Source organism: Pangasianodon hypophthalmus, chromosome 2, assembly GCF_027358585.1.
Source record: "Pangasianodon hypophthalmus isolate fPanHyp1 chromosome 2, fPanHyp1.pri, whole genome shotgun sequence".
NCBI lineage: Eukaryota > Metazoa > Chordata > Actinopteri > Siluriformes > Pangasiidae > Pangasianodon > Pangasianodon hypophthalmus.
Window position 1 is genome coordinate 22,180,986 of NC_069711.1, and position 15,451 is coordinate 22,196,436.

Sequence of the window (15,451 nt, forward strand, 5' to 3'; positions counted from 1 at the left end):
CATTCAGCAATGTGACATGGAATGAGGAAAGTAGGCCCGAAACAATTACATAGCGACCATTAGGGTCACTGATAGTAGATATATGCTTGAAAGGGACCGATTTACGAATCAAAATAGCTACTCCTCTGGCCTTAGATGAGAAAGAAGATTGGAATACCTGAGAGATCCAACTGCATCTCAGTCGCCTTTGTTCAGAGTGCCTTATATGTGTCTCTTGTAAAAAATAATGTCAGCAGCGATGGACTTCAAATAAGAAAAAACTTTGGCTCTCTTAATCTGATTATTTAATCCCCGGACATTCCAGCTGGCAAGGGTGACACTGCCAACTTTAGATAAAGACCCCCCACTACAAGTCATGATGTATAATATCTATGTATAATGTAGTGGCTGCTGCAAAGGAATCCGAAGGAGGTACACAGACACAAAACACTAAATGCACGACGAAAAAAGAAGACACCACCCACCCCTCCCCTTTCAACAGCTTCCCCAAATGAAACTGGGGAAAAAACCCCATACGAACAGTGGAGCTGCTGGGCAGCATAAGGAGTGAAAAAAAACTTGTCTATCAAAATAACCTCAGATAGAGAAACCGAGGACTCCCTCACGGCCTCCACACAGAAAATATAAAGAAAGGAGTTGCTCTATGAACCTGAGCTACGAGTTTAGGACACAACTCTGATAACAAGCACATAAAGAAAAAAAAGCTGTTTATAAGACTATTTAAAACTATTTAAACAAACATGACGGTCTCAACATTCTCATGCAAACAAGGCACTAATATGTATAGGCCTATAACTGTATAACTTGATCGAATAACATGATCATAAACAATCTGCAAATGTCTTTTTTTTCCCGTATGAGAATATACTCACAACCTCCTATAAAGGCCTATAAACCGATTTTTAATCAAATTTTACGTCCTTCAACCATGGTCGCAGCATTGAGGAACAGTCCTTAACTGCGGATCAAGAAGGCTCTTGCTCTACGACAGACTTCACAAACTCTTCAGCCTCCGACACCGAGCCGAAGATTTTCTTTTTATTGCCCTGGGTGACAAGAAGACGTGCAGGGAAGAGCAGTCCGAATCGCATACCGGCCTCCCTCAACTTCTTTTTAAAGGCGCCTGCTGCCGCCCGAGTCGCAGTATCATCTCTTTGACAGGATAATGATGTATCTTCGCGATCATGATTCGGGGACGTCCTCCTTTCGATGGTAGGGGCCCGGTGCGATGTACGCGGTCAACTTTAATTCCTTCGGGAAAGTTCTCGGTACCCAGGAGTTTCGGGATGAGTTGTTCCACAAACGCAGTTGGGCGGCCGGCCTCCACGTTCTCAGGTAACCCAAGAATCTTGATATTCTCTCGTCGAGAACAACCCTCGAGATCATCCAGTTTAGCACGCAGGGCCTAAGAAGTTCCTGACAAGAGGCCTCGAGATCTGAAATGCGAATTTCATGCTCAGCTTTAACACCCTCAAGATCCGCGATACGGGAGGTAGTTTCAGAAAGTGTTGTTTGCAGCTGAGATAAAGTCGCCTCCAACGAATTAAATCTGTCGTTCATACTGTTACTCATTGTTTGAATCGCCGATAGAATAACAGTTGAGTTATTATGCGACGACGGCTTCTCGGCCAGCTGTTCACCTGCACGAGTTGGTGAATCACCTTTCTTGGGTTTAGCCTTCTTCATTTCACTACTAGATAATGGCGTGCAAACCTTCACAACGAAAATAGTAGAAAAAAACACAAATTTACCGAGGCTTTGAGGGAGCACTCTAAATTTACGTCCACACCATGTGGTGCTCTCTAGCACCCCCCATGAACTAAGTTTATATACGTGATATATTTGGTACATGAAAATAACTTGCAAACTGCAACTAATGACTAAAAGAACTCATTACAAATAATTAGTATAATTAAAATCATGAATTATTTCAGCTGGTTTCACCTCCTACAGAGAACACATTACCTTCACGCCACCTAAGTGACTGCATTTAAAATTATAGTCAGTGAATACAAGACCTTTAGGAGGGAACACTCCAGAATGAGAAGAGGCTGAGAGAGAGACTTGACTTTTAAACATCTCTTTAATCTCCAGAAAAAATTAATCAGTAATTTTTTTTTTCACTTTTTAAAAGGATCAAGATATATTGCACAGGTATATCAAAAAATATAGGAAGTCAAAAACTGATATCATAAAACAAAAGAAACATCATAGAATTCGTTATCATACATAAATGTTCAGAGAGCCATCATAGTCAACTTCACATATGCAGTTATTAATGCCCCACCTGTTTTTAAAGGTCTCTATATCCATTATTAAATTATAAAAGGCAAATTCAACCTTTAAGCGTGATTTTATCAAACCCCTAAAAATCAACGTAACTTCAGTCTGTCCCATTCCAACAATCTTATTTTTCCTGTGACAGCCAAATAGCCAACTTTGCTTGGCCAAAAACAAAATTCACTAATACATAGGTCTCCCTTTTGGAATGTTTATATTTAGGACCATAGATAAAGAAAGCTTTAGTAAAAACCTCCGCTAATTCACGGCAGCATTGTTCTTTTTAAAAAAAAAAAAAAAAAAAAAAAAAAAAAAAAAAAAAAAAAAGGGGGGACAAGCCTTTCACATTCAGAAAATAAATGAAAAACTGTTTCCAACTGTCCACAGAAAAGGCAACCCTTGTGTGTTCTGTGTCTGTTCGTCGCTATTATACGAAGTGAAGTAAAGTGAAGTGACGGGTAGTGAACACACACCCGGAGCAGTGGGCAGCCTTTTTTGCTGCGGCACCCGGGGAGCAGTTGGGGGTTCGGTGCCTTGCTCAAGGGTCTCACCTCAGTCGTGGTATTGAGGATGGGACAGAGCACTGGTCATTCACTCCCCCCACCTACAATCCCTGCTGGACCTGAGACTCGAACCCACAACCTTCAGGTTCACCTTCGGGTTGCAAGTCCGACTCTCTATCCATTAGGCCACGACTGCCCCCATGCACAATCCGCCACTGCAGGTCTCCAGACCGTTTCTCAATGGGGGGGTTTGTACAAGGTCCTCCAACTACCTTTGGGGGAAAAGCCTGATCCAAAAAAGTCCAACCACTTAGACTCTTTTACGCTCTCCAGAGTATGACAATGAAGAGCCTTTACACACATCACATGTAGTTGCTTCTTCAATTCAATTCATTTTTATTTGTATAGCACTTTTTTTTTTTTTTTTTTTTTACAAAAGGTCATTGTCGCAAAGCAGCTTTACACAAACAAAGTAAAATGAAGTGTGTGTGTGTGACGTCTCTGATGAGCAAGCAGGGCGACGGTGGCAAGGAAAAACTCCCTGAGATAGGAAGATAGGAAGAAACTCAGAGACTCAGAGAACCCATCCTCATATGGGTTTACACTGTAGTGCACGTGTGTGTGTGTGTGTACAATGTGCGTTTGTGTAGTCCATAGAAAACAGCTGAAGCGTCTTCGTGGCAGTGTGAAACATTGCCGGTGGACAGGTCCGGAGTGAGGGGGGGGGGAGGGGGGTCTGGGTCTGGATCATCAGCAGCTCAGGAGTGATGCTCATCTGGTCCAGAGCGTAGGGGGGTCTGGATCACCGGCAGCTCAGCAGTGTAGCTCGGCAGAAAGAGAAGGAAAGTGGTTAGGTACACTCACAGTCACCGTGTGGAGATAAAACTTAATGAGGAGTGCAGGGGACTCCGGCAAGACTAGCTATAACAGCATAACTAAAAGGAGAACCAGGGGGAAACACAGACGTGAGAGATCCCCGATATGTAAGGCATACAGTCATTCTGCCATCACAAACCTGAGTGACTAACGAGAGTGAGGAAGACAGCATCCAAACACGCCAGATCACCATAACACTCATCCACGAGTCCCCCAGATCTACTCCTTTGTCTAAAACACTAGTCGCTAAATGCTAGGTTAAATAAATAAGTCTTCAACCTCGACTTAAACACTGAGACCGTGTCTGCTTCACGTACATTAACTGGGAGGCTATTCCATAATTTTGGGGCTTGGTAAGAGAAAGCTCTGCCCCCTGCCGTGGTTTTGGCAATGCGTGGTACTGACAGACAGCCCGCGTCCTTAGAGCGAAGTAGGCGCGGCGGAACGCAAGGTACTAACATATCGCTTAAATACTGTGGAGCGAGACCGTTTAATGCTTTATAGGTTAGGAGTAATATTTTAAAATCGATGCGGAATCTTACTGGGAGCCAGTGTAATGTAGATAAGACTGGCGTGATATGCTCATACTTCCTAGTCCTAGTAAGGACCCTTGCTGCTGCGTTCTGAACTATCTGAAGCTTATTTATACATCTAGACAAACATCCAGATAGTAAAGCATTACAGTAATCTAATCTGGACGTGATAAATGCATGGACTAGTTTTTCAGCATCACTTAGCGAAAATATATTTCTAATCTTAGCGATATTTCTGAGGTGGAAAAATGCTAACCTGCTTACATTATCTACATGCGCCTCAAATGAGAGATTAGAGTCTGTAATCACACCGAGATCTTTTACTGTTAGACTACTTGAAAGAGAGACCGTCTAAAGTAACAGTGTGATCTTTAAACTTACTTCTAGCGGCTTGTGGTCCCAGTACCAGAACCTCTGTTTTTTCCGGGTTTAGCAGGAGAAAGTTGCTTAGCATCCAGTCTCTTATGTCTATCGCTTCTTCCCAACAGCACTGAAAAGTCCTGACCGAGGTGACGCAAGAGACAGGATGTTGCACTCTGTTTCTTGCCACTCGCCATTTCCTGCTGAAACCTCCAGGTCTGGGAAGGATAATACTTCCTCCTCGCCAGGTACGACCAGGGACACGCTGTAATTCTGCGGCAATCGTTCCTGCACTTCGGTCAGAAGTCTCTGAGCAACTCGAACAGATCTTATGCCAAGCTTAAGCGCCAGTGTCTATGCAGACAACCAGCCATCCTCAGAGGCTAGATGCCCTACTCTAGCAATGCCTGCAGAAAGAAGAGCATTTCTCAGGAAGAGGGATTTAAAAATGTCCAACTCAAGTGCTGGTTTGAATAAGGCTCTTCCTTTAGCCACTGAAAATAAGTGTCACTTAACTCTCGAGAAATCGTGAAGAGTGTCCATGATTTTAACACTGACTCTCCATAAAGAAGCCTTTGAGCTGTCTGGAGTCTGAAGGCCTTAATCCGTGACCTAATGTGGAGGAGCCCCTGACCCCCCTCTTGCCGAGGCAGATAGAGGACTGAGGCTTTCAGCCAGTGTTGTCCTGACCAGAAAAGGTCTATTAATCTGCATAGTAAAGGTTCAGTGACAATACTATAAAGTTGCCCTGAAAGAGGACAACCTTGTCTGATACCCCTTTGAACCCTTATAGGAATACTGAGACCACCGGCCAATTTAATTAAACAAGTAGCTTCAGAATAAAGCAGTCTGATTAATGAAATAAAATGATCTCCAAAACTAAAGGCTTGAAGCATTTCAAATAGACAGACATGATCTACCCTATCAAAAGGCTTTTCCTGATCTAATGACAAAACCCCCACATTAACATTATTAAAAGAAGCAAAGTCAAAAAGATCCCTCACCAAATGCCAATTATCTGCAATAGAGCTATCCTTTATACAGTATGACTGATCCTTATGTATGATTTGTTGCAGTATTTAATCTTTTGGCTAAACATTTAGAGAGAATCTTGTACTCAGAGCATAAAAGTGCCACAGGCCTCCAGTTCTTTAATAAAGTTAAGTCTCCTTTTTCTTGAAGCAAAGTTAAAACCGCACACTGGCAACTCTTAGGAAGACTTCCTTCATTAATTGATTCCTGAAGAACTTCTTTTTTTAAAAAAAAGTCATTCCCAATGACAGTCCACAAGCTCCTATAGAACTCAGTAGGAAGACCATCTATTCTGGGTGTACGGCCTAAAGAGAGTTCCATCACAGAGGCAGTCACTTCATCAAAAGCAAGTCTTTTTTCCAAAAAGATTCTTCTGCTCTGAGGTCAGAACAGGGAGATCCTGTAGAAATTCTTTTCTACAATGTCCATCTGAATTATCAGCAGCAAAAAGAGTAGAGTAAAAGTCTACAGCCAGTCTACACATGTCCACTGGGTCAGAAGTAATACACCCAATACTGTCCTTTAGACTGTACATCTGTTTGTCTTGAGCAGCTTTGCGTTCCAAATGAAAGAAAAAAAAAAAAAAAGAAGTAGGATCATCCATGTCTCTCACCGTTAAAAACTTGCGCCTTAAGTGCACCCTTGACTTTTTCATTTAAGATAGAACTTAAGGAAAGTTTTTTTCAGTCCACTTTTCCTGTAAACCAACAGTGTTGTTAAGTCATGTTTCTCTCAATAGCAGTAATTTCTTGTTCCAGTTGCTCCAATGTCTTCTTCAAGCATGAAGTGGAATAAGAAGCGTATTGCTGACAAAACAACTTTATATGTGCTTGCCTCACTTCTCACCACTGAATTATACTATCAAAACAGACCTTTTCAACTTTCCCAAAATAACTTAAATTTCTCAATAAAAAGTTTGTCTTCTAAGAGTCTTACATTAAAATGCCAATAATAACTCAGTCTTATGTCCAAGACACAATCAACTGTGATAAATTTGTGATCAGAGAAGGACATGGGGACAACAGTTGTGTTTCTAACTATTTCTCATATTTCCAGATACATAAAACAGGTCAAAACGTGCAGCAGAAATCAGACCAGTGCTGACTTTCACTCAAGTGTACTGTCGCGTTGAAGGATCGTGTTCTCTACAAACATCTAAAAAAATTCAGGTTCTCAATCACATTAGCTAAACAGAGTGCTGACTGTGAATGTGGCTCCTCCCCATTTCTATTAAGTGTAAAATCCAATGTGCAATTCCAGTCCCCCCCACCAAAACAATAAAATCTTCATTCTGGTTTTGCCTTAAAAATTGTTTCAGCTTAATGAAAAGTTTAATTCTATCAGGGCCAGTATTAGGAGCGTAAAATATTCACAAACAAAAAGCAGAAGCTACTTATTTCTGCCCTTACAGTTAGCAGCCTTCCAGGTTCTAACTCATGTTTCAATAAAATTTTGGCTTTAACAGCAGGGGAAAAAAAGCACAGCCACCCCTGCACTTAAATTAGTCCCATGACTGAGAACACGTTCTCCCTCCCACCACAATGTCCATTCAAATTCATTGCTTTGGCTACTACGACTCTCTTGAAGGAAAATAACATTCGACTCATTCAAATTAATTATTTCCTTTAAAAAATGATCTCCCTCACATCCCTCATCCCATTCACATTAACGGATCCTATTCTTAAGATCTCCATAAAGATGAAAGAGGGAAGGAGTAGACAGTATAGAAAGGAGATACAGATACAATTCAGCATGTTCATTTTGTTTTCCCTCTTATTAGCCCCTCTTTTTGTGTCGATCTACCTGGTTGTCTAATTGCAGTGATGTTTCTTTAGGCGAAAACGCTTTTGTTGTGAAAGTTCCTTGTAACTACTCACTTTTCATGCCCACATCACAGAAGAGACACACTTATCAAGGTCAGGAAAGAAATTACGGGCTTCTACACCTCCTTTACCTTTTGTAAAGAAAGCACATGTTTAAGCGCCGCATTTTTACACCCTAACGGAATCATCTTGAATCTCGTTCATTCTTTGATAACATCATTAGAAATAAAAGGAGGGACATTAGAAATAGTAATTCTGGTAGCTGGAGCGGACAGCGGGGTGATCGGTACAAAAGCCTCCTTCACCCATATTCCGCTCACAGTCAGCTGATTCATTAAAGCTTCACTCATCAAAAAGACAACGATTGCTTTGCTCATTCGTGAGGCCGACAGTATATTCTCAAACCCGACCTGCTCTCCTACAACTAAGAGCAACTCTTCGACCGCAACACCAGGGTCTGGCACACACCTGCACCCATTACGAAGTGAGAGCACAGGTGGCGTTTCCTGCACGGGAACTGCCGCCATCCCGGCGTTTACAGTACCGCAAGACCCGCGCTATACCGCCTAAAAAGACAAACCAACTGACTAAAAAAGAGGGAAAACGTCCAAGAAAAAGCAATTCTCGCAACAGCACACCCCGCTCTCGTACAAACTCACACAACGCATGCGCACACAGAGGGAGGGAGAGGGAGAGAGAGAGAGAGAGAGAGAGAGAGAGCTGTCTGCCCCTGGATATGCTGCCATGTTTTCCTCTGCCAGCTCTATCACTGCGTCCAACATCCACCAGCTTGTGGCACTGGACTCACTCCAGTGTTCCTGTCAGAAAACCTGCTACAAACTGCTCCTACACCACCTTTTCCTGTCCTTTTTTATCACATATTTACAGTTTATACACTACAGCACAAACGACAACACATACACACGCCAACAACAAAAGCTTAACAGTGACACATACAGAGACCAGGACTTCAGTAGGGGTGCTGATTAGGGGTAATACATAACAGCTGTAAGTGCTTAGTGAGCCATGTGACATGGTCATGTGACATGCTGAGGCTGATAGGTAATGTAGTTCAGTGAAGAAAAGACCTAAAGAATCTTTGCGTGTATAAATTTAGGATTTACAAGTATATAAACTGATGATGAATAGGAATTAACTGGCGTTTGATATTGCAGAAGATAAGAGGATAGTAAGTGGTTATTTTCATTTGAATATTTACACTTTATTAAATATGTCGATTAAATAATAAAAAAAAGGCCGAACCCCAAACGGTTTTCTGTTCCCTATACACTTGCTATGTACACAATGACTTTTACACCATAAGTAGTACACTACATGTCTCCAACAGGGAGTGATTTGGGATGTAACCGGTGTTATATGACCATATAGGACACAGAAAGATAACGGAACACATCAAGTCAATTGTCAATACCACTGCACACCACACTTTACAAAGCTGCATCAGACATTTTATATTTTTGGAATGCTATACTTACTGCTGCTCCAGATATACTTATTGCTGCTACAGATAAACTTACTACTGCTCCAGATATACTTATTGCTGGTACAGATATACTTATTGCTGCTACAGATATACTTGTTGCTGCTACACTACTAAGTACTAAACAGTTTACAGTTTACAGCCCATATATTATGTAATATTGTTAGCCCATTCTGTCTGATTGTGATATCCATGCCCATATAGATGGGTCTTCTGATTCTACTTATAATTTTAGATTGGGGGAGAGTTATGCACTTTTCACAAATATGAAATCATGGGGTTCCATACTGAATAAAAATGTTTAGTAGATCCTTAAAGTGAATATTTCATTTTCTCCAATTTCAAAAGCATCATCACACGCTAAGCCAGAGTGAAACTGATGGTGGTTTGCTTGTTTTCCAATCAAGTAATATTCTTCTCCGGGCCAAAAACCAGCAAAGGCATAAGCGTCCATTTTTAAAAATAATTTTAATAATTGGATTGGGGAATAGGGGTGGTGGTAGGGTTAGGCTTAAGGTTAGGATGGGGGCTTGGCGGGGGTGTTTTGTGTTTGTGTGTATGTGTGTTTGTTTGTTCATTGGGTTTTGTGTGTATGTGTGTTTGTGTGCATTGGTTTTGTGTGTGTATATATGTGTGTGTGTATATATGTGTGTGTGTGTGTGTGTGTGTGTGTGTGTGTGTGTGCTGTTCAATAGATCAGGCTCCAGCATGTGATGGTGTGTCTTGAGTTGATCTTCTTAGGATTCTCCTGCCTCTCCAGTCCCAGTGAGCAGGTCCTCTCCACCCTGACTCGCAGGCTCTGTCATGGTGTGTCCAGACATGTGACTGTGTCTGTGGCTTTCTTTGTGTCTGTCTTTCATGTTGGTCTCTCAATGCTTTGGCGTCGGTCAGCTCTTTCCTCCCTAAATTCTGTTCAGCTGTGGGACAGAATTAGAGAAATTACTATGCACGCTTGTTTCCCAGAATTCAACAGGTGTTATGCGACACAAACCACAGTACTTAGATAGTAACATTTTAATTCGATTAATGCGTGGAACTCTTGGATGGATTAACATAAAGGATATTAACTATGAATAGTGTGTCCTTGTTGGCTGCTTGTGTCTGTGCTTTTATTTCTCATGATTACCTTCTTTGTCTTCAACTTTCTTGTAGTTGATTTTTCTCCCTCTTCCTCGTGTTCCTCTCCTGACCTTTTTCTTTGCCTTCACTTCATCTTTAGGAAATAATGTAAGAATCATGTCAGAATCTTAATATTATTATTATTACCACTATTATTCCATTTATATTTGCTTAATTACAATTTTCACTTATGCATTTTTTTAAATTATGTAGATGTTAAGCTGTAGCTGCTTTCAGTCATGTGATTTATATGTCTTTGTTCTTTATTTACCGGGAGTACCTTCCAGCTCAGCTTCTTCCTCCATCTTTGGTGTCTCTTCTCCTGCTTTGATTGTGAAAATGTCAGTATTTGTCTATATTATCGTCATCATAATATGGAACGCTCATTTTCATGGCATACTCAGAAGCTGCTCATTAATGGTCTCCGTCTCAGGGAGTTGGATTTCCTCTTTAGGCTCAGAGTCTTCTTCCGCCTTCACCATGGGTTTGTCCGCTGTGACATACATAAACATGAACAGCTATCCAGATGTGTACTATAGTCTTGAAACTTCAGGAACAAAAAGCTCGGAGTGTAAAAAGAACTACAGCTGCAATAAACAGACAAAATATTATTGAACACATTCGAATAATGCGCCTATTATCAGAGTATTTGAGGATTGGAGGGATTCTGTGAAATGTAAAGAGGTATGTAAGTGTGAGTGATTGCTCCTACTCACCCAGAGGTGTGCTGTTCATTGTTTCTGCATCTTCTGGTGGTCTTTCTATGGCCTCAGCTGCAGATCGTCCTGACAAAAGTCACATGATTAACAATAAAACTTGATACAATGTTTAGATTCTTCGTTTAACACAAACTGAGCTAATATCAGCAGTTGTTCAGTTACATTACTGACATAATGACGTGATATTAATATTAATACCTGCTTTGTTGTCCTGGAACTTTTTGTAATTTATCTTTCTTCCTTTGCCTCGTGTCCCTCTCCTGGTCCTTTTCTTTTTCTCGTTTCCATTCCCAGTGTTTTCAACAGGCCCGTCTGTATTATTGCCGTTTACTTGATCTTTAGGAAATAATGTATAATGTAACAATCATAAATAATATTATTTTTGCTACTTTATTGAGCATTTTCATAATTACAATTTTCACTTATAAATGTTTTTAAAAATTACGTATAGTTTCATCCAGTTTACCTTCCACTAGCTGTACTGCAGCCTCAGCTTTTAATTAATTAATTAATTAAAAATGTAAGAATTTAATTAACTTACCTACTTATTTCTTTGTTTGTTTGTGTGTTTATCTGAGTAGGTTATTTTTGGAGGTATTGTGTGAAATTTATTTTACAGTTAAAGAGGTATATCAGTGTGAGTGCTTGCTCCTACTCACCCAGAGATGTGCTATTCTCTGTTTCAGCCTCTTCTGGATTTCTTTCTTGAGCTTCAGCCTCAACTTCTTCTGAAAAAAGTCACATTATTCACAATGAAAACTTTAGATTCTATTAAATGAGGCTGGTGTTTCACTTCAATTCTTAATTTATTTTAATTTAATATCAGCAGTTCTCCAGGTACATTACTAACATAATGAGATGATCTTAATATTAATAACCGCTTCATCCCGGTAAATATCTATGAGTTATTTAATGCCACAGGAACTCAAAATTCATTTAATTTACAAAAGCCTATTAAATACAACAATCTTTTACAGTGTTTCTGTTTAGAGATTCAGTACTTAAGAAGTGATATATGAGTAGTAGATATGGAGAACTATGCATTAAGTCCAGTATTAATGGAATCTGTTGCTGAGCTGATTGACCTGTAACATCAATATCAGTTGGGGTTTTATTTAGCTGTTATAACAAAAAAAAGTTTTCTTACATTATTATAGTGCACTTTATCAATTTATCTTGAAACGTGGAATACAAATGCTATTTCTTGATTGGAAGTTAATTTCTTTACTTACCCAGAGGCAGGTTGTTCTTGTCCCTTGTCTCCTCCAGGAGGACGGTGAGGAAACCATTAAAGACTTCAGCCTCAGCTTCAGCGTTGGCACTCGTCACGATCTCCCCACTTTCTCCTGCTGTAAAAAAAATCCATTTCAAACTTACAATTTTCTAACTCTAGTTTAAGTTCAAATATTTTGAATTATAGCATCTTGTTAAGAACATAGGGTCAGTAGACATGGAGTATTACGTGTTATTAATACGAGTTAATTGCATTCATCACCACGGCAACATTAATGTGAGGCTTTTTGCAGTTATTGTTTTGCATTTTGTGTGAAATTTGTCTGAGATTATATTTTTTGCTCACCCAGAGACTGGCCAGAAGTTTCCTCTGCCTGATCCAGGAAGACGTTCTGGAGCTGGTTGATGGCTTCAGTCTCCACCCCATCATCCACCTCCTTTAGCATCTCTGTTTTAAAGTAAGTTAATATTGTGAGGTTTCTAACAACAAAATCAGAGCTCCCTAACACAGCACATCAAATAATTTTATTATACTTTATTTTCTTTACTTACCCAGAGACTGGCCAGAAGATTCGCCTTGCTGATCCAGGAGGACGTTCTGGAGCTGGTTGATGGCTTCAGCCTCCGCCCCATTATCCACCTCTTTCAGCATCCCTGTTTTTAAAGAAATTATTATTCTCAGTTTCTAAAAGCAAAATCAGAGCTCTCTAACAGCACATTAAATTTTCTTAATACTTCTTTTGCAGCATTTCAGTTTCCTTTATTTTATTGCGTTTCATTTGATTTAATATGTTTGTATGATTTGCTTTTGCAAATCTGTACATCAATTTGCCAGTGTGAATGTTATTTAACGTTGTAATTGAAATGTTTTTGGCATATTATTATTTATGTTCTTTACTCACCCAGAGGCAGGTGGATCTTTTCTTCTGTCTCATCCAGGAGGACGTTCTGGAGCTGGTTGATGGCTTCAGCCTCCGCTCCATCATCCAACTCCTTCAGCATCCCTATTTTTAAATAAGATAAAATTCTCAGTTTTCAAACAACAAAATCAGAGCTCTCTAACACAGCACGTCAAATAATTTTATTACAATTTATTTTCTTTACTTACCCAGAGACTGGCCAGAAGTTTTTCCTGCCTGATCCAGGAAGACGTTCTGGAGCTGGTCGATGGCTTCAGCCTCCGCCCCATCATCCACCTCTTTCAGCATCCCTGTTTTTAAATAAGTTAATATTGTCAGTTTTCTAACAGCAAAATCAGAGCTCTCTAACAACACGTCAAATGTCCTGTTGATGTTTCTTCTGTAGCATTTTAGTTTCCTTTATTTTCTCGCAGTTCATTTAATTTAATGTAAGCTTGTATGATTTGTTTTTGCAAATCCTCATAGCACTTTGTCAACGTGAATTGTATTTAAATTTGTAATTGAAATATTATTCGCATATTATAATTTATTTTCTTTACTTACCCAGAGGCAGGTCAATCATTTCGCCTGCCTGATCCAGGAAGACGTTCAGGAGCTGCTTGATGGCTTCAGCCTCCGCCCCATCATCCACCTCTTGCAGCATCCCTGTTTTAAATATTGTAATTTAAGATTGCAATATTTAGGTTTCCTACTTTAAAGCTCTTCATGGGCGTAGCCCTTCTTTATTGCAGATTAACTCTGGTTGTGCAAACATGTACAGCACTTTATCAGTGTAAAGGGTATTTATTATTTGTAATACAAATGCTATTTCCTCATTGGAAGTTAATTTCTTTACTTACCCAGAGGCAGGTTGATCTTGTCCCTTATCTCCTCCAGGAGGACGGTGAGGAAACCATTAAAGGCTTCAGCCTCAGCTTCAATGTCAGCACTCATCGTGATCTCCCCACTTTCTCCTGCTGTAAAAAAAAATTAATTTAAAACTTTTCATTTTTTAACTTTAGTTAAAATTTTCAAATATTTTGAACATTATAGCATCTTGTTAAGAATATAGGGTTAGTAGATATGGAGTATTATGTGTTATTAATACGAATTAACTGTGTTCATCGCCATGGCAAATTTAATATGAGGCTCTTTTCAGTTATTTTTTGCATTTTGTCTGAAATTATTCTTAGATTATAGTTTTATACTCACCCAGAGATGGGCCATTAGATTCCTCTGTCTCATCCAGGAGGATGTTCATCAGGTCACCGATAGCTTCGGCCTCCGCTCCATCATCCACCTCTTTCAGCATCCCTGTTTTTGAAAAAGTTAATATTTTCTAACAGCAATAATACCAGCAAACCACATGAATTGAACTAATATCAGCAGTTACATTACTGACATCATGACATGATATTAATATTAATACCTGCTTTGTTGTCCTGGACCTTTTTGTAATTGATCTTTCTCCCTCTGCCTCGTGTCCCTCTCCTGGTCCTTTTCTTTTTCTCATTTCCTTTCCTGATGCTTTCAGCAGGCTCGTCTGCATCATTGCCATTTGCTCCATCTTTAGGAAGTAATAAATGAACAATGTCAGTCTTAAACAATACTATTACTGAAGCTTAGTGGTTATTAATAATACTTATTATCAGTGAAGGGTGAATGCAGTGTTTTTTTTTTTTTTTACTTATTTGTATTTATTAGTTTGTTTACTTGCTCATTTCTTTGAGTAGTTGATGTTTGAAGGGATTGTATGAAATTTATTTGACAGTTAAAGAGGTATATCAGTGTGAGTGATTGATCGTACTCACCCAGAGATGTGCTGTTCTCTGTTTCAGCGTCATCCGTCTTTCTTTCTTCAGCAGCACATTCAGCATCAGGTTCTGCTTCAGTGTCAACTTCAACTTCAGCCTCAGGTTCAGTTTTAGTCTCAGCTTCAGTCTCAGGTTCAGTTTCAGTGTCAGCCTGAACTTCAGCCTCATGTTCAGTTTTAGCCTCAGCTTCAGCCTCATGTTCAGTTTCAGCTTGAGCCTCAACTTCAGCATCAATGTGAGCTTCATCCTCAGTGTCAGGTTCAGCCTCAGGTTCAGTTTTAGACTCGGCTTCAGTCTCAGTTTCAGCTTCAGTGTCAGCCTCAACTTCAGCCTCATGTTCAGTTTTAGCCTCAGCTTCAGTCTCATGTTCAGTTTCAGCTTGAGCCTCAACTTCAGCATCAATGTGAGCTTCATCCCCAGTTTCAGCGTCAGCCTCATGTTCAGTTTTAGCCTCAACTTCAGCATCAATGTTAGCTTCAGCCTCAACTTCAGCATCAGTGTGAGCTTCAGCATCAGGTTCCGCTTCAAAAACAGCTTCAGCCTCAGCTTCAGCCTTATCTCCTTCTGAAAAAAAAGTCACAGGATTCACAATTATAACTTGATAAAATGTATAGATTGTATTAAATGAGATAAAATGTTTCACTTCAATTCCTAATTTAATTTAATATCAGCAGTTCTTCAGTTACATTACTGACATCATGATATGATATTAATAATAATAATACCTTCTTTGTTGGCCTGGAACTTTTTGTAATTTAT

The 15,451-nt window shown here is 39.8% G+C and overlaps 1 protein-coding gene across 1 annotated transcript; it reads right to left on the reverse strand.

The window, feature by feature from the left end:
- Positions 1–14,067: 14,067 nt before the first annotated feature.
- LOC128317248 (uncharacterized) lies at positions 14,068–15,205 on the reverse strand. Its single transcript, XM_053228458.1, has 3 exons — positions 14,690–15,205; positions 14,308–14,445; positions 14,068–14,217 (listed from the first exon to the last, which is right to left on the reverse strand). The coding sequence occupies exons 1-3, from the start codon at positions 15,203–15,205 to the stop codon at positions 14,068–14,070; spliced, it is 804 nt and encodes a 267-aa protein (XP_053084433.1).
- Positions 15,206–15,451: the final 246 nt, after the last annotated feature.